This window comes from Pteropus medius, unplaced genomic scaffold, assembly GCF_902729225.1.
Source record: "Pteropus medius unplaced genomic scaffold, Ma_sr-lr_union100, whole genome shotgun sequence".
NCBI lineage: Eukaryota > Metazoa > Chordata > Mammalia > Chiroptera > Pteropodidae > Pteropus > Pteropus medius.
The window spans coordinates 30168446-30187083 of record NW_024344378.1 but is presented as its reverse complement, the minus strand read 5'-3'; the positions used below and the strand labels follow the sequence as shown (position 1 = coordinate 30187083).

At 34.4% G+C, this 18638-nt stretch overlaps 1 protein-coding gene across 4 annotated transcripts in view; it reads left to right on the top strand.

The window, feature by feature from the left end:
• Window positions 1-12398, top strand: part of A1CF (APOBEC1 complementation factor) — a 63637-nt gene extending 51239 nt beyond the window's left edge. For 3 of the 4 annotated variants that reach the window (XM_039871815.1, XM_039871817.1, XM_039871816.1), the window contains exons 8-12: window positions 78-348; window positions 2245-2450; window positions 5737-5873; window positions 6606-6763; window positions 9759-12398. In XM_039871815.1, the coding sequence (XP_039727749.1) occupies window positions 78-348; window positions 2245-2450; window positions 5737-5873; window positions 6606-6763; window positions 9759-9910 (924 nt within the window). In that variant the 3' untranslated portion in view covers window positions 9911-12398. The remainder of the gene's footprint in view (window positions 1-77; window positions 349-2244; window positions 2451-5736; window positions 5874-6605; window positions 6764-9758) is intronic. The other variant, XM_039871818.1, reaches the window with a different exon arrangement.
• Window positions 12399-18638: the final 6240 nt, after the last annotated feature.

Sequence of the window (18638 nt, the reverse complement as noted above, 5' to 3'; positions counted from 1 at the left end):
TGCATTACAAGGGCTCACTCACACTTGGTTGTCTTCATATCTTCTTGTGTTGTTTTTTTCCTGGCTCTCTACAACAGGTGCTGGATGGTTCCCCTATTGAAGTGACTCTAGCCAAACCAGTGGACAAGGACAGTTATGTTAGGTATACCCGAGGCACAGGTGGAAGGGGCACCATGCTGCAAGGAGAATATACCTATTCTTTGGGCCATGTTTATGATCCCACTACAACGTACCTCGGAGCTCCTGTCTTCTATGCTCCCCAGGCCTATACAATTCCCAGCTTTCATTTCCCAGCTACCAAAGGACATCTTGGCAACAGGGCCATTATCCGAGCCCCTTCTGTTAGAGGTAACACTAATCGGTTCTTGCCTTAGAATAACTATAATTTCAAATGATTTGCATTGCGATAGCCTTAGACAAATTAGATGGGTCCACTGGGAGAAAAGGACTGAAAAATTGTTTATTAAAAATCAAATATTATATCAATAGTTTTCCTTCCATAGGAATCTTTTTTCACATTACAACTGGTTTTTAAGAAAACTTGGACACAACATAGTACAAATGAGTCTGCATACATTTGATCTTTGCATAGACCCATAAAATTTGTGCAAACTAAAACTCAGGTCCACAATTGTAAGTTTCTCTCTTATCATTGAACCATCATATTGCAGTCATATGTGACATTATAAACTTCCAAGTAAGAGCAGAATAGTCCAATGGAAACCAATTACCTCAAATAGCAAAAACATGTCAAAGCACATGTGTATTTGATAGTGACTCAATGGCATCATCTTAATATATAAATCACAAATTATCATAAATAGATCCTAATAGATATATGAGATGCTCTCATCTACTTCCCTCAAGAAATATGTGCAATGTCTTGTAAAAAGCCACACTAGTAAGGAAATCAATTTACTTCTTCAGGATATGGGTAAATAAATAGTAAAGCACAAATAGAAGGGGGAAAAAAAAAAAAGCTCAGTCTGACAAACAATAAGTCTTTCCTATTGAATCCTATAAGAATTCCAAATGTTAAAGTAGTTTTCTGAGCTCAGATCAAGCAATATTAAAAATAAGAAAAGCAATTTTTTTTATTTTCAAGAAACAAGTTTGTCTGTCTAATGTGATCCTTCAGAGTGGTTCTGCTAGGAGGTGGCAATGCCCAGCTTTGTCTTCCAAATATGACACCAGTCTAAGCAATTCAGCAATAAACTGTGTATTTAAATCTATTCTTGGGTTTGACAATGAAGCAAAGGGGCATGTCCAGATTACTGTGGAAACAATTATCTTATTGTCTTTACTATTTTTCAGGAGAACTGAACTGACCATTTTAAAGCTCTAGTCTTCAATAGCCTTAAAATTTCCATATGGTCACTTCCCTCAAAATTGTAGTGCAAAAGAAATCATCAGAATTTCCTTCAGGATAATCAGTCTATATGATGACAAATTATGCCACTAAAATATTATGCATTTATAATCTAAAATTCCAACATTAAACAACTCATCCATTAAATATAAGTTTCAACCAGTTGTAATGTAAGAAAAAAACTCTACTCCAAGGGAAAAAAATATCTGTCTTATAACAAGAAAGAAATCAATGAATGATATACATGGATAAAGGATAATCAATTTAATATTTTTATCTTAATGCTACCAGTAGAAAATCAAAGTAGCAAAACAAAAAAATCAAAAGGAATCTATTAATGAAACTCAATGGAAATTTACTCCTCACATTGATAGAGCATAAGAGAGGAAATGATGAACTTAAAATGCTTTCTAAATGTTTTCCAACAGGTCAGTGGGAATGGAATTATTTGGAAAGCTAGAATTTATTTCTGATTTACTGATTAATGACAAAAATGCAGGACTGATTTTAATATATGCGGTCATATCATGCTAGGATGTTTTAAAAAACACCTTCCCAACATTTATTATTCTACAGAAAAATGTCAACAAAAGGTTAACTGAAGACAAAAACTGCAAAATTTTTCTCTGAACCAAAGCTGTAAAGTTGCTTGTGTACTTATTGATAGCTTTGCTAGTATGTACGCTTTCTTCCAGATAGTTTAAAAAAAAAAAAAACCCAACTTGTGTTGAGTTTCATTACATTAGAATCCTAGAGTTTTCTACTCATCTTCAGGGCAATAATCAATGTTGCTTGGGCTAACTTTTCCATTACAGTAAGATTCAGGGTGATTTTCTGGTGGTTTGATTCAGTTTAATGCCTTCTTACATTCCTAGAAATTTACATGAATGTACCTGTAGGGGCTGCGGGAGTGAGAGGACTGGGCGGCCGCGGCTATTTGGCATACACAGGCCTGGGTCGTGGATACCAGGTCAAAGGGGACAAGAAAGAAGACAAACTCTATGATCTTTTACCTGGAATGGAACTCACCCCAATGAATCCTGTCACTTTAAAACCCCAAGGAATTAAACTTGCTCCTCAGGTAGGTAATCTTATTCCAGAGATGGTTTCTTTAAGTTGAACCAAAGACCATTATTCACTTTTCATCAAATGATTTGACTTAATCTCGACTTAGGGTATTGTTTTGGGTCATATACATATACACACATATATATGTGTGTGTGTGTGTATACATATATATATATATGTATGTATATGTGTTTACCCCATTGGTATGTGTGTGTGTGTGTGTGTGTGTGTGTGTGTGTGTGTGTGTGTAGAGAGAGAGAGAGAGAGAGAGACTAATTAGCATAACATACTGTGAGAGAATGCTGAATATTGAGTTTCATTGTTCTATTATAGGCTCTTTTTTTTTAGTTATAAATTACAGCACCTTAAAATATCTTCTGCTAAAATGCAAAGATTCCGAGAGTTATTAATAATTATCAACCAATACCTTAAATAAAATAATATGAAGCAAAGTTCAGTTCAAAATAAATGTTAATTTTGTGTGAGCCAGGTTGGTTAGCAAATGAAGAATAGTCACGACGGGAAATAGACCATTTAGAACATCTTTTCTGGAAAATACAGCATTTAAGAGAAAACATCATACTATCTATGGTGATATCATTACTCATATTAACTATGAGGTGCCATATTCATATCAAATTAAGTCTTCAACAGTAATTATATTTGGGCAGTGGCATTGTGGTGACTTTTTATTGCTTTTATTTCACAGTCCTAAGTTTTCAGGTTCCTGCATGAGGTTGCGGTTTTTATTATTGGAAACTTAAAAGTTATAGAAGTTGTTCCAATATGGAAACTCGATATCAAACAAGCTTAAAAATAACACAAAACAGGATCCATTTTAACCCTTAGACTGTTTCCTGTGAATGTGCAATGCATACTGATCTCTCTGCAGAGACTCGTTAGCTGAATAACCAATATCCAGTTGTTCACAGCTATAGTTTGTGTATTCTAAAGGAAACTTCTCTATTCTCGTCCCAAAGGTATAAGCCTAAATTTATGGATGTAGCTTTACTGTTGAGATCAAATAGAAAACTTGGTTTTCTAAAAGCTCATCGTCAGTATTTTTTTATTGAATTAATGGTTTTCTTATACACACAAATTAGTTCATCTAAGGTTTAATTGCCTACCAGGCAATTAAAAAAAAAAAAAAAAAGAATGCCTATCAGACTGGTAAACAGCAATCATTTGTTTGTTCAAAACCCATTGATTGGGCATGCATTATGCTAGGCTCTGGGGATGGAAAAGTGAATATAACACAATCCTTGCTATCAACAATTATATGGCACAAAATAAATAATCCAATTAAAAAATGGGCCAAGGACCTGAAGAGACATTTTCCAAAAAAGATATATAAATGGTTAATACATTTAAAAAAGGAAGAAATCCTGTCATTTGAGACAGCATGAATGGACCTTGAGGGCATTATGCCAGGTGAAATAAGTCAAACAGAGAAAGACAAATATTGTATGATCTCACTCATATTGGAATTTTAAAAAATCCAAACTCATAGAAAAAGAGATTTGTGGTTACCAGAGGTGGATTGCGGGGAGAGGAGAGGGAATGAGAGGAAGGTGGTCAAAAGGTACAGACTTTTAATTATAAGATAAATAAGTACCAGGGGTGTGATATGCAACATGATGGCTATCATCAATACCACTGTATGATACATATGAACATTGTTACGAGTAAATCCTAAGAGTTCTCATCACAAGGAATTTTTTTGTTCTTTTTTATTATATCTGTATAAGATGATAGATGCTAACTAACTAAACTTATTACAGTAATTATTTCATAATATATGTAAGTCAGATCATCATGCCGTATACCTGAAATTCATACAGTGATGTATGTCAATCATATCTCAATAAAACTGGGGGAAATTATATGGCAGTTCAGTGAGAAGATACTGTCACATACACAGATAATTATAATAAAATCTAATAAGTTCCATAATAAAGCTCTGCTCAGAAAACACAAAATTAGCCATTCAATATACCTTGGGTTAAAACCCAAAATAAGGAACCTACTTAAAGTACTGAGATACTTAGAAATCTTTTAAGGAAATAAAAACACAATAATCATAAATTCTGTATAATAGTTTTAAGAGCTGCTATAGCATGAGTAATAATATCTGCTTTTTATATCAAACCCAGGCTAGAAATTGGTCATGCTTTATATTAATATGTGACTAACCATCTGTATCAACTAACAAAAGTTCTTTAATTTGTCCCTGAATTTCTATGACTATGGATTAGAAACCAAAGTTAGAGTTGACATGTGTCTACCCCATTGGCATAAACAGACAGGCAGCGTATCTACCGGGTAAAGAAATTTACTTTTACCCAGGAACCTTAGAGAATGCTCTGTAGATGACAAACATGCTATAAAACTAAGAGTATTAAAAGAAAAAGTTAATAGAGAAGATAAGAGCAATCTACAAATTTAACATACTGGAAAATGTTATGCTATTGAGCTGGATTAGTGTTAGAAAAAAATGAAATGAGCTCCATAGATTCATCCTGGGACATTGTTCTATCCCAAAGAGTTATTTTTTCAGACTTAGGCCCTTTTTTTGTACATTTTACTGAATCGGCTGACTATTAGGAGCATTGGGTCTCGTAGGCCACCAAAATTGGCTTCAGGATGAAGAAAATTTATGACTTTAGGCACAATTCATTTTGGAATAATATAAGAAGAAAAAATACAGGAAGATGCTATAAATCAGTTCATTGTAAAAATAACCAGAAGTGATGTTTTATAAAGATGTCGCCACTGTCAATACTAATCTATTAATGCTCATCAATAAATACTAACCCATTAAACTTTAAACTCTATGTTTATGAAAATGTGAAATTAAAACCCTATTATAAATAATATGATATAAGAATATACTGTATTCTTGGTTATTTTCTCTAAACCATTATAAACAGAAGGTTGAAGGTAACAATGAGTAAATCTTGCCACACAATATTGAAATATCATTTTTAAAAAAATGGAATAAATATATCGAACAAATCATAAAATCAATCTATTGGTAAAAAGTTAAAGCTAATGGACTAAACTAAAAACATATTAGAATAAATAGTGTGAAAATGATTTTTATGAATTAATAGATCTAACATTTTAAACAGAGTTCAAATCGAGTTCATATTAAATTTTAATGAGTCATTAAACCATGTGGCATTTTATATCTTCTCATTATTAGCTTAAACTCTGAAGAACAGAGTTGAAAATCTGAAAGCTGGAGAAATAATGCAAATGTGACATTTGAAAGGGAAATCATTTTTTTACTCTTGTAGATATTAGAAGAAATTTGTCAGAAAAATAACTGGGGACTGCCAGTATATCAACTGCACTCTGCCATTGGACAAGATCAAAGACAACTATTCTTATACAAAATAACCATTCCTGCTCTGGCCAGCCAGAATCCTGCAATGTGGGTATATTCTCCAAATTCTTAGTCATTTAGATTTTAGAATAAGAGGCTCTTGTAAATTAAGCGTATTGTATCACTATCTAAATAAGATAAAAATATTTATCTTATTTAGTAGTAAGTCTACTACTTACTCATTTTTTATTAAATGCAAATGTTGATATGTGTAGTTGGGATATATGTGCCAGCTATGAGACTGGCATCTCAAAGCCTTCAAATTTCATATAGACAACGAAGACCAGGTAGAATAATCAATCAATGGAAAACCATAGATGTAAAATGTAATAGAAATGAAAACTGTAGCTCATTCTTTTTTCTGCATAGTGTTTACATTGAACCATATAAAATTGCCATTTACACACAATAACATCATTTCTTGTCATTTAAATTTGGACCAAAGATACAACCTCTCTGTTAGTGAATATTACCTTTCAGATTTTATCTCGAGCCTGTATTTCTACATATTTCAGGAATCATTGTGTTTCATATGTACCATAGAAAAACCATGTAATGAGTTACGAGTCTGCTCCAGGAATATTATCAACCACTGATGCTGTAGGTCAGTTCACAAATATTCCTACATGTTTATATATTTGGAAGATTTAATAGCAAAGAGAATGATGAATACCCACACAAAAACCTATTATCTTATCATCTTGAAAAACTACCACCTTAGATTTCTATCTGTCTCGTTAGCACAAGTTTAACATGCCTACCCTGACCTATGCTTTCCAGCCATGCTTTCACACCTCCGAAGCTAAGTGCCTATGTGGATGAAGCAAAGACATATGCAGCTGAGTATACCCTGCAGACCCTGGGCATTCCCACTGATGGAGTGGACGCTCCCACTACAGCTGTTGCTGCTGCTGCTGCTTCTGCTGCTGCTTTTCCGGGTATGGAAATATTGCACCAGAAATGGCACCCTGCAGAGAGTGTTTGGGAAACCCGTTTGTTGGTACATTGGACTCACAGAGTTGTTTGTGAACTCCACCTACAATAAATCTGATTTACACCATCTGTGACCAAAAAGAATTTGCCAAATAAGTGAACCATTAAAATATGAGGCAAGAGAATTGAGCTGGGCAGCAGAAGTGGGGTCTGTCTGGTCTTGTCTCAGCTTTAACAGCTGTGTGATCTTGAATGAGTCAGTCTCTCTGTATCTGATTTGCTTCAGTTGGAGTTGGTTTTTACTTTTAGCAAGAGAGGTTGGAATTGCCTATTAACAGCTAATATTTACTTGAACTCTTACTATGTGCCTGGCACTCACTTCAATGCCCAGCATGCTTTATATTATATCAGTAATGCTCATGACACCACAAGAGGTAGGTAGGTTCTATCATAATGCCCATTGTGCAGATGAAGAAATCAAGTACTGAAAGTCTTTCGGCCAACATCTATCAGTTTTTAAGTAATCCTTGGGCTCCCTCCCCAAATCTGATCTTCAATTTTATTCTTATTACTTTGATTTTTGAAAGAGATATGTAGATTACATTTTTTCTTAAATTATTTTATATCAAAAACTGTGTGTGTGAGAGAGACAGAAAGATACAGAGAGAGAGAGAAAGAGAGAGACAGAGAGACAGAGAGAGAGACAAAGAGAGAGAGAGAGAGAGATCCTTTCAATATGTGCACAATCAGACTTTCTTTTATCTATTCTATAATTTTGGTCTACTGCATGTGCTGATTGCTTAAAATAAAGCCTATGTGTAGGTCAACATGCCTTCAGGGTTACATTTAAAACACTTCCACCCATTTATTTATACCCATAACAAATGCTGACAATTAAAAATGAGTCCTCTAAAGATTAAAAAGGACCAGACGAGAAATTTCTTTGGGAATCTTTTCCTCAGCATTTAGCCTAACTCTACTTTTAGAAGTAAAAAACAAAAAAGTTTTTTTGTTTTTTTGTTTTTTAGAGAAATTTGTCATTCTGACTTGTCATTGTGTCAGTGTACTCCCATAAACCCAAATCAGATAGTTCTGACTAGACCTGGAAGAATGACATTTCTATTGATTGATTAATTCATAAATTGGTTATATGAAGATGGGCGAACTCTATATTTCTCACATCTATAACACCTGGAGCTCACTGTCGTTTTTTTTTTACTTCTCAAAAATTGCAAATATATCCTCCACTCTGGCAAGTGAGCTGGAACTGATCATGCTTCACATGCGAATATGACCTCAATTCCAGCTTTGTTCTGTAGAACAGGAAGATGCGTAGTGTGCCCCTGAGGGGTTACCAAGGCAACAGCTGCCACTGTGGAGGGCAAGATCTCCTCTGGGCTGTCTGCGGCCGACCGCCTGACACTTGCTCTCCATAAAACAGGGTGTTGACATGTCTGTCTACTGGAGATGTGTGCCAGGACTTCTCAGTTCTTAGAAAAGTTGAACCCTGTCTTGTAGAAAGCTGTACCTTAAAGACACCTAACTAATGTGCTATAAAAATAAATGAGCCTCTATCAGGGAAATTTTAAAATTTGATTTCACATTTGAAAGGATTTGATTTTACCCAAGAATGTTTTATCTTACCCTCACTTTTATTTGCTCCTGCAAGAAGTAAATAGATATTTAGGGCATGAGAGTTGTCTTGGAAATGCCTAAGAATTTGATAACTTCTCTTATAACCTTACTGTGGAATCAAACAGAGAACAATAGGCTACAAGGGAAGAATCTGTTTGAAATGCAAATATTATTACACTTTAAGAAATCAGCCAAACTGGAAAAGAAAATTAGAAATCCTTAGAGATAAAAATCTATGCTATACACACATACACACATACATTGGTTACTCACTCACTCATTTACTTTAGAAATACCGTTTTCCAAAATTATGGAAGTAATTGTTAACACATTTCTCATATCCTTGGAAAATGTACCAAACTTCACTAGTGCATTAGTCAGCATTACTGCCCAAAGTGCACGAGCCAAAGAGTGGATTTAATTTTTTTAATAGTCCAGCCAGCTTCCTGCCACCGCCTCCTGAGGAGCCACCAGAAAGAAATCAATATGTCTGAGATTGGGCAGACTTCCATAGCACACGAACTAAATGAGCTTTTGTTTTTTAAATCAGATCCCCATTTGTTGCTCAAGTATACTTTTCTTGTCTCCCTTTTTCCTGTTATCTTTTACATTTTTTGGATCATCTCAGAAACACCTAGGTTTTGGTCTAAAACACTAATAGGGAAATATTGGTTTTAGATAATAAGTGCTATGCTCTCTCCTTCAAATGTGAAATTAATCAACTAGATATGTGATAATTTCCTTATCAGTCAAACCCCTTGGTTTTCTGAGAGTGAGGAATGGCATCAAGGCCTCCAAATACACCAAAGACAGCTTCCTGGTAGGGTAAGAAGATTTATTTGCCCTTCATAGTTAGGTCTAAATAAGGCTACGTATTTGCTTTTATGGTGCTATACTATAAAACATGCTAAAACTTTAAATATTTCTCCTGCTGGTCTATCCAGTCCCTATAGATCCTTTTTGGGTAAAGACAAGAGCTTTTAACATTTCATTTAGGTAAGAGTTGGGGGTGCAGGAGAAGCAGACCCACAGAGCCCCATCCCCCATGACGTGCCAACCCATCCTCCTCTCTTTTATAAATTCTGAGACCCTCTGTAAAAGCTGTAAATCTCAAGCTTTAGTCAACTCAGCATCCTGTTAAGTTTCTGTTTCTTGGAATCTATCCCCAATGTTTCTAATTCTCTAAAAGTAAAGTGTGTTTGACCCCACTTTGGAGAATACTGTCCCCTAATGAATGAGTCTCCTGAGAGCACCTTTTAAAATGGATGTATGAGAATATGGACATATTCCAAAAAGGAAGACAATGAGCCAAAAAGAAGCAAACCAGAATCCTTTTCATGAAATGTTCTCTGCCTTCTCCTCCAGGATATGCTGTTCCTAATGCAACTGCACCTGTGTCTGCAGCCCAGCTCAAGCAAGCAGTGACCCTTGGACAAGACTTAGCAGCATATACAACATATGAGGTCTACCCCACTTTTGCTGTGACTGCCCGAGGGGATGGATATGGAGCTTTCTGAAGATATCTGTCTTTCATTTTAACAATAAGACGCACAAAACTCTATATAGAAGAAATAAACCTCCAACCCCATCCCCTGATGGTCCTATATAATACTTTTCCTAAAGTGAAGCCTTTCCTCAGACTGTATAGCTTATACCAACCATAGAATGATGATATGAGAACATTATTCCTAACGTAATCAAACATTAAGGAGCCTTTTGTCTTACAGAAAGCTAAAGAGCCGCTGCCCCAAAAAATTGTTCTTCCAAGATTCCTGAGGGTCTTGGGAGCCTGTTTATAACCCCTGATAGAGTGGAGAGAGATCTTCTAGCCAGAAAGAGTTCAGGGGCTGAGCAGACTTGAGCAGTCAGTAATGACAAAGAGATCCAAGGAAACTCCAGAGTCTTAACCCTGGCTAACAGCAGCTTTTGTGATAACACAAAGTCACAAAAAGCAGAGCGAAGGTGGGAGGATGCTTTTCAAAATGTGTTCCCCATTGCCACTACACCAGGTATGTTCGCAGGTTGAAGCTTGTGAAAGACTGTCCAAGGTTTGATGAAGTCAGCATCACTGCATGTCTAACATTTCCACCCAGTCAGTTCCATCCAGGATCTCCCTGTCCCCTAAAATCCCTGGAGACTTCCTGGAAATTGATGTGATATGTTACAGATATGGTTAAAACAATCCAGGCCTATTGTATATTAAACTCATTAGCCCATGCCTCTTTTTCCCTAGGACTCTTGACCTTCCCAAGGACCCCCACAAATATAATAATCATTACAATTTGAAATGACTTTTTCTCATTTTAAACATTTGATGTGTCCCTATTGATTTATTTTCATTTCAGCCCCATTTTGCTCATCTCTAATATCTTTAAAAAGTAAATCACATGTATAGAATATCACCTACTATTTTTTTACTATTTGGCAAATTGGCTGAAACGTCATTTCAAAGAGAGAAGTGAAGATTTATTTCTTTGATCATTTTGCAGTACCCAGACCACCATCTAGCATTAAGAAACAGTTATATTAACTTAGGTTCAGTCTTGCACTATTATTCTAACCCACTTATATTAAATCTACCGAGAAATCCTCTACCTTCCCTTCCTTTTACTTCCAATAAGTATCAGACAGCTTTAACATAGCTGAGTACTTCAGTCTTTGAATTGTCACAGGAAAATCTTACATCCATCACTACCAATTAGAAGCTGATTCTTCAGACACTCAGCAATGGTGTTACTTACCAAAAGTACCTAGGGTTTGTGGCCTCTTCCCCAGGAACGTCTGAGGGTGCTATAAAAACTGGGGTGGAGGGGAGTAGAAGGCACTACTTTCTTGCAATACTTATAAATGGTTGCTTTTCCTTCAAAACAGAAATAGTCAAAGTCCAAACACCAAATACTTATTACTGCTGCTCCAGTCTCATTTGTGGTTTAAGACATAACAGTACTACAATTTCCATTTTAAAAAATCCTTTGGCCCTTATAAAATTCTACAGAACTCAAGGGAAAACATAAGTACAAAGGCATGAAAAGAAAACTTGTCGACCCTTGAATGGAATTCTGTGATCCAAAATCAGACCAGATTCCAATGAAAATCATATAAATTCCAATAACAAAGTCCTTTTCACTTTTCAGTTCTATTAACTCCAATCAGATATCAAAGGCCTCAGTGCTACAGTTGAAACTCTGAAAGGCCTTGTGTTTTCAGCTTTACATTTTGCTTCTCACATTCCCGAGGACAGTGGTTCCCAAACTTTACTGCACATTAGAAACACCTGGAGAGCTTTTCAAACTGCTATTGCCAAGATCACACCTCATACCAATTACATCAGAAGGTCTTAGGATCAGAGCTTGGGGTCAGTATTTTTTAAAGATTTTTAGGTAGTTCTAATTTGCAACTAAGTTTGGAAACTTATATTCTTTGTATTTCTACTCTCTATCCATTAATATTTTTTCTTTTCTATTTTATTTTTGTTAAAAGAAAAATATAAGAAAATTTAAGTTAAAACAAATAGTCAAATTATATTTTATACATGTACTCATCTCATGAAAATATGAATTTGAATTTAATTTGTATTGACTTCAAACTAACTCTTGGGCCAAACTAATTCTAAAGATGAGAAAGTGAAAAATTTCTCCTTAAGCAATTCGTAAGTCCCAATTTATACTCCCCTCCCTGACCACCTTTTATACCCAAAGAGAGTAATTACAGTGTGGGCAGGCAAATTCCTAGTTGGTCCAAAAAAGCATCCCAAATTCCAAGAGCAAAGGTTTTAATGTTCTTTAAAATCTTTAAAAATAAATGGTAAAGGACATTCTACATGTCTAGTCAATGCAAAATAGAAGGCTTTATCCAGAGGAATTTTTAATTTAATCAAAATAAACAGACAATTAGTTAATATAGGAATCTCTTCATGAGAAAAATTATTATTATAGATTAAATCATAATCTCTTTTTTAAAAGATTAAGAGCAAAGACTTAAATGTACAACAATAGAATAATACTAAAGTATTACCACTGGAACACAATCTCATTACTTGCTAAAACATGAGTATTCGTGACCTTTACCTCCTGAGGACTGATTTATTTAAATGAGTGGATGTGGTTTTATTTTTTGCTGAAATTTTACTTCACTCTAGTAAAATCTAGAGAATACTTTGAATTCCATTAGAACATGTTCATAGAAAGTGTCAATGTGCCTACCATGTCATATGTTTGCATTTACTTTACTTAAGTAATGTAGAGCAAGTCCTACTATAATGAATTTAAAACTTTAAAAAATGGGATATTTATAAATCAAGTGTAGAACCAAAGGTTTATTTTGTATGATGTTTATATTTTTGGACTTCAGAATTAACACCTTTTTAATACCTATCATACCTTATTTGTATCAATATTCATTTTTTAGTTACTTCTTACTATATTACTGCCTAGAAAAAAAATTCTTTATAAAAAAATTAAAATGAGTCTAGTGATAATACAAAACATCCAAACCAATAATTTAGAAACATCTAGTAAATTAGAATTGGGTCCTAGTAAATTAAATTTTGGTAATTAATAGCTTACTAAGAATTAAAATGAGCCAATGTTACCAGGGAGGAAATGGAATGGCAGTGAGAGTAGATATTTATTTTCTTACCTGGAAAAATGCTGCCTCTTCTAAAATTCCTGTACTTCTCTCCCACCACATTAATGTAAGTAGAAGACCACCTTTAACTGCGATTCAATGTAATTCTCCTAAAGGACTAGTTTTCCCCTCCCGCCCCTGCCCAGAACTGGTATCATGCCAAACCAAACTATGTTTGGATAACAGCACCTAAAATGCTGCTAGAAAGCTACCTCATGTTAAGAAAATATTGTCTTTAAAAAATATTAAAGAGGACATATTTCCAAACCATAGTTCCATAGCTTTTAATAATGGATGGAAATTAAATGATAACTATGTATTAATAATAGCTATGCAGGAAATTAGTTTTTGCTTGACTTAAAAGTTTTTTTAGACCCATTCTGTCAATCACATAGATGAGTTTTTCATAAATATTGCCTCAATATAATTTTTAATTTATGTTAATTTTCACTATATGTTCAATTATAGTTCTGTCTTGGACAACTGGGTCACATTTTGAATCTGTGAGGACAGGGAGATTCTCCAGGGTGCCTTTTGCAGAATAGGGATCAATAAAGAAAGTTAGTATTTTGAGTAAATTGTGTTTATATTTAAAGCTAGGAAGTTGGGTAAAGTTTATTATTGTTATGCAACTCCAGCCCTATACAAGATTTTCCAAAAGTAACACACTTAAAAGTGAATGGTGCGTCCCATGGTCATTTATCCCCTCCTTGCACTCATATAGAAGTTCCCAGACTTACGACTTAACCTAGAGACTTTGTACTTTTTATATTTTATAGTTACATTTTTATATATTATAGACATATCTATTAAAGACAAAACTAAATTTCAAATATGATACCTTTAGTAACCTTTGTGATAAATATTTCAAAAGAAAAATGTTTAATAACATAATTTTGGAATTTTAATATACTTATTAGAATACAAAGAAATTAGGCCACAAAACATTGCTACGTGATATGCAACAGTTATCTACTGGGTTTTGTTAAACTGATTTTCAAATTTGATGTTGAAATTTTACTTTATTCTAGAGACATCTTGAAAATGTTCTGAGTTTTACGAGGAAGTATTCATATAAAGTTTAAATTCTCCACCAGGTGATAAGTTTGTATTTGCCAATGTGAGAAAAAAGCAAAGCAAGTCCTACTCTAATGAGTAAATTATTAGGTAGATGAAATTGACCTCCATATTCTCTCTCTTTACTTGGGAAGTAAAACATTTTTTAATATTTTATTCAATAAAATATGGATGCAAAAAATTCTACTGCCCCCCCCAAATATCCAACATTTTAAAAGCCAGCTTTTTCTTACAATGTTTTTATAGAATGTAGAATGCATAGATTCAATGGGGACAGACGTGTCTACCTTAAACTCAGAGACTCATTTCTGAGGGACTGCCAACTTTATGTGTCTCCAGTTCTCCTAAGTTTTGTAGGAAAGGTAAAAGAATACCTTGTACTTTAGCCGATAGTGAAAAGAAATTAATAACCAATCTAGAAAAAGTAATTCAGAAACTAGAAGCCTTCATTTATTTAAAAGTGCCTGGAATAAAATACAGAATGTTTTGCATTTACCTCTTCCTTGCAGACTTTTCTCCTATGTTGAGAAAAAAAAATCAAGTAGAATATCTCTCATTCTCTCTTCACTTATGTTACTTTGTCTAAGGGGAAGGGAGATACCAAGAAACAGCACTTTAAAGAAAGTAAGCTACCAGCAGGACCTTCTTGGAGACTGAAGAATGCCAACCCCACTCAGGGATTAGCAATGTCTCTCTGGTGTGACAATACTTCTGTGTGTGCTAGGACAGTGCTGTTTCATGTCTGTTGTCCCACTTTATAAATATTAGTGATAGCCCTTCTTACGCTCGAATGTGTCCCAGCGCAGACAACTAATTACATAGTAACCCCATCTTTATGGCTTATTTTTTTTTAATGTGGTAAAATTGTTTTTATCCTCACCATAGCAGATACAGCTTAAACTAAAGGGTGCAATTACTTCTGTAGTTGGGTAAGGACAACTACGTGGAGAGAAATGCATCATCTTCTCCACAGTTATCCTGAATCTACTCCCCATCAAGCTGTCTCTCTACACAGCCCCTTTCTGGTCCTACTTTCCCTTCCACTATGCCTGGGCTATGGGTCCTGAGTTCTGCCTTCAGTAACATTGCTAGCAGCCACTACGTCAGATTGGGCAAGGAACAAGATGAAAGATAGCTCTTAGAGACACATGCTTGGCAGGTCAAGATCCACCGGGCATTATTAGTAAGGTCGTAAAGCATTTACTGGTTCCTTTCTTCCTTATACCAAGCTACTTACACCCCAAACCAGAAAAAAACTTCCTTATAATTTTATTCAAACACTAATACACTTGCATTTAACTTCACCACTGTGGTTGCTCATCAACTATTCATCACCAAAAATCTTCATATAATCCCATAGAGATTTTAATGGAAAATGATATTGAGAGGTATTTTTTCTTTCTGTAGAACTTCCTTTTTACTCTTCCTTTATTCTCTTTACTAATATTGAGAATTAAACAAAGTTTACAGTCTCTATAGCTATTAGGCCACCAACCTATTCTTCATAAATATATGATCAGTCTGTATTTACCATGCACTTACTCTTATGCCAGAAACTGTGACTACAAATACATACTTTTTAAATTTTTTCTTCAGCGAGGTACACACTCTGGTGATCCATTCCACATTTTTTAAAACTGAATATTATTGTACTTATTTAAGTGCATCAGCTGTTAGATTTCATCACCTAGTCAGAATCTCAAAAATAATTAACTTTGTTCTTAACTTTAGGTTTCCATTATTCTTACCAAACATTAGATTGGTACAATAAACCTTGTTAAAGGTGAATTTAACTCTTGAGCTATTATTATTGCTATTTAAATAAAAAGAGCTTTCAAATATTTTCCCTAGGAGAAATATAAAAGACTATTCAAAAAGAAAAAGAAAAAATTTAGAGATCCAGAAGGAGCTTCAAAACATTGATTTGTGATATTTGCATACTAATTTATGATGTTGGTGAGCAAGTACCATGTTTTTCTATTTACCTGAAAACATTTTGGTCATTAACTATCTCTGTTTTCTAAATATACTTGTGTTTATAAAATTCAAAAATCTATTTAACAGGCCTCATCTAAACCTATATTTTTTTGCAATAAATAATTTGCAATAAAGTATACATACTTTTTTCAAATGTAAATTTTATTTTGAAACTTGACATTTTCTACTATAATTTCTAATCTCTGGGCTCACAGACTACAGATAAGTCTATTTAAATCAATCCATTATTATCACTGGTTTAAATACTTAATGTAGTTATTGGTATTTTTATTCCTATTTTTTCCCAAAGTCTTTCTTTTTTTTTTACTTTTCTGACTGCAATATATAGCAAGATACTGTTATCTCCTATCTCTAATGAAAAACAAACTGTCAGCAAAATGCATTTCTAGTTTCTAGATGTTAAACAGTTTCTTGCTTCTTTTCCTTTTTCTTATTATTGGTTTTATTTATGTGAAGTTGGTTAGCTGAGGTACCAAAAGAGACAAAAACAGTATTAAAGAGCATGTTTAAAGCACTTATTTTCATACTTTGAGTACAATGTTTTATAGAACTCTGTGATCTAGCTAAATATACTAAGTAAAATTACAACATTTATTCAATAGGAAAATAATCATTGGTTTGGAAGATATAAACATAATGGGTACCATTGAATCATAAATCACATGAAATGAGAAATAATGCAATATTGTAATGACTAGTGTAATTCCAGGGTGGCAAAAATGATTTTAATTAAATTTTTAAGCACCATCATAAAGTTTTAAAAAGTAACAATATGAGTGGCTGATTTATTTTTCTTTCTTGAAAATTAAAGTTTTACTCTTTTTGAATAAATATCTAAATATTAATGACCTATCACTGCAATGTCCTTCTGGTGATTTCTTTACATTTGCATCTTTTATGAAACTCCCCTCTGGTGTACCTTCTGAGAGTGAATGTAACTTTTAATAATTAAGTGACCAAGATCATAGATGGCCCACAAAGCCTAAACTATTTGCCATCTGGCCCTTTACAAAAAGTTTGCCAACTCTTCACTAAGCCAACACCACATATTTTTATTTCTATTACAGGTAGCTCCCCAATTCTAAGTGCCAACTTCTGAATTAGCTAGGATTAGGTTGGCTGCCAGTGACAGGAATCAAAATAGCAGTAGTTTAAATAAGATAGCAATTTATTGTTCCTGGACCAAAAGTTCCAAAGTGGGGTGTGGTATTGTCATGAGTTTTAGTGGTTCTTTTTTGGGTTTAATAGTATTTTTAATTTATTTGTTTATTTTATTTATTATTATTAATTTATTTAATTGAATTTATTGTCCCTGGACTAAAAGGAAGTACAGTGCTGGCATTGTGTTTCACAGTGTCATGAACAGAAGGCCTTTCTTCTTGTTTCTTTATTTGCATGATCTTAATTTCATGGACTAAGATGATGGGGTTTACATTCCAAATAGAAGGATAGAGGAAGGACAAAGAAAAAGAAGAAAGGATACCTACCAGCTTTCCCTCAAGAAGATTTATTGAAAGTTGCCATACACTATGTTTTATATTTCCATTGGCCAGAACTTAGGCACATGACCACACCTATGTACAAGAGAAGATGAGAAATGTAGTCTTTACCTGGGCAACCAAAAAAAATTATTTTACTATGAAAGGATAGAAAAATGAATATTGAGGAAAATTAGCAGGCTCTGGCACAAATACCTCTATCACTTCAGAGGAGATGTGAAGGTTAAATAAAGTAAGGCACATGAGATCATCTAGCATTGGGCTGGTATATCCTAGATTCCTATGAGTCTTGGCTCCCGTTCACCAACTAAAAGGAAACTGTCAATTTACCTCAGAATTTCTTGAAGCCTTGTCACTCATTGAAAGTAGAGCTGTAGTAGGGATGGTATCACTGATCCCACGTTCTGGTATTCACACCATGATTGTATAATCCCCTTGAGTACAGACTGGACCTAGTGGCTCATTTCTAATGAATAAAATATGGGGTCTCACTTCTGAGGTTAGGTTATAAAAGATTATGATTTCCATCTTACTAGGTCTTTTTGCTTGTTCGCTCTGATAAAGCCAGCTGCTATGTTGTGAGCTGTGCTGTGGATAGAGCCATATGGCAAGGAACTGGAGACAGCCTCCAGCCAACAGCCAGGGAGGAACTGAGTCCTGCCAACAACCACATGGTTAGGCTTGGAAGCAGAACCCTCCTCAATAGAACCTTGACAGAAAGCAGCCTGGGCTAACCCATGCATTGTAGATTATGAGAGATTCTGAAGCAGAGGACCTAGCTGCATTGGGCCTGGATTCCTGCCCCACAGAAACTGTAAGATAATAAGTTTTGATATTTTAAGATTCTAAGCTTCAGGATAATCTATTATGAAGCAATACATAGCTAATACAACAGTGAAAAGTTATAAAGTTACAGCGAATGCAAATGTGTTCATTACTTGAGAGTCACTGAAGCTGTTATACGAAATCAGAAAACCAATTCAATTTGTGAGGTTATGGATAACTTGCTGTTGTCAGGATGCAGGATCATTTGCGCAATACTAGG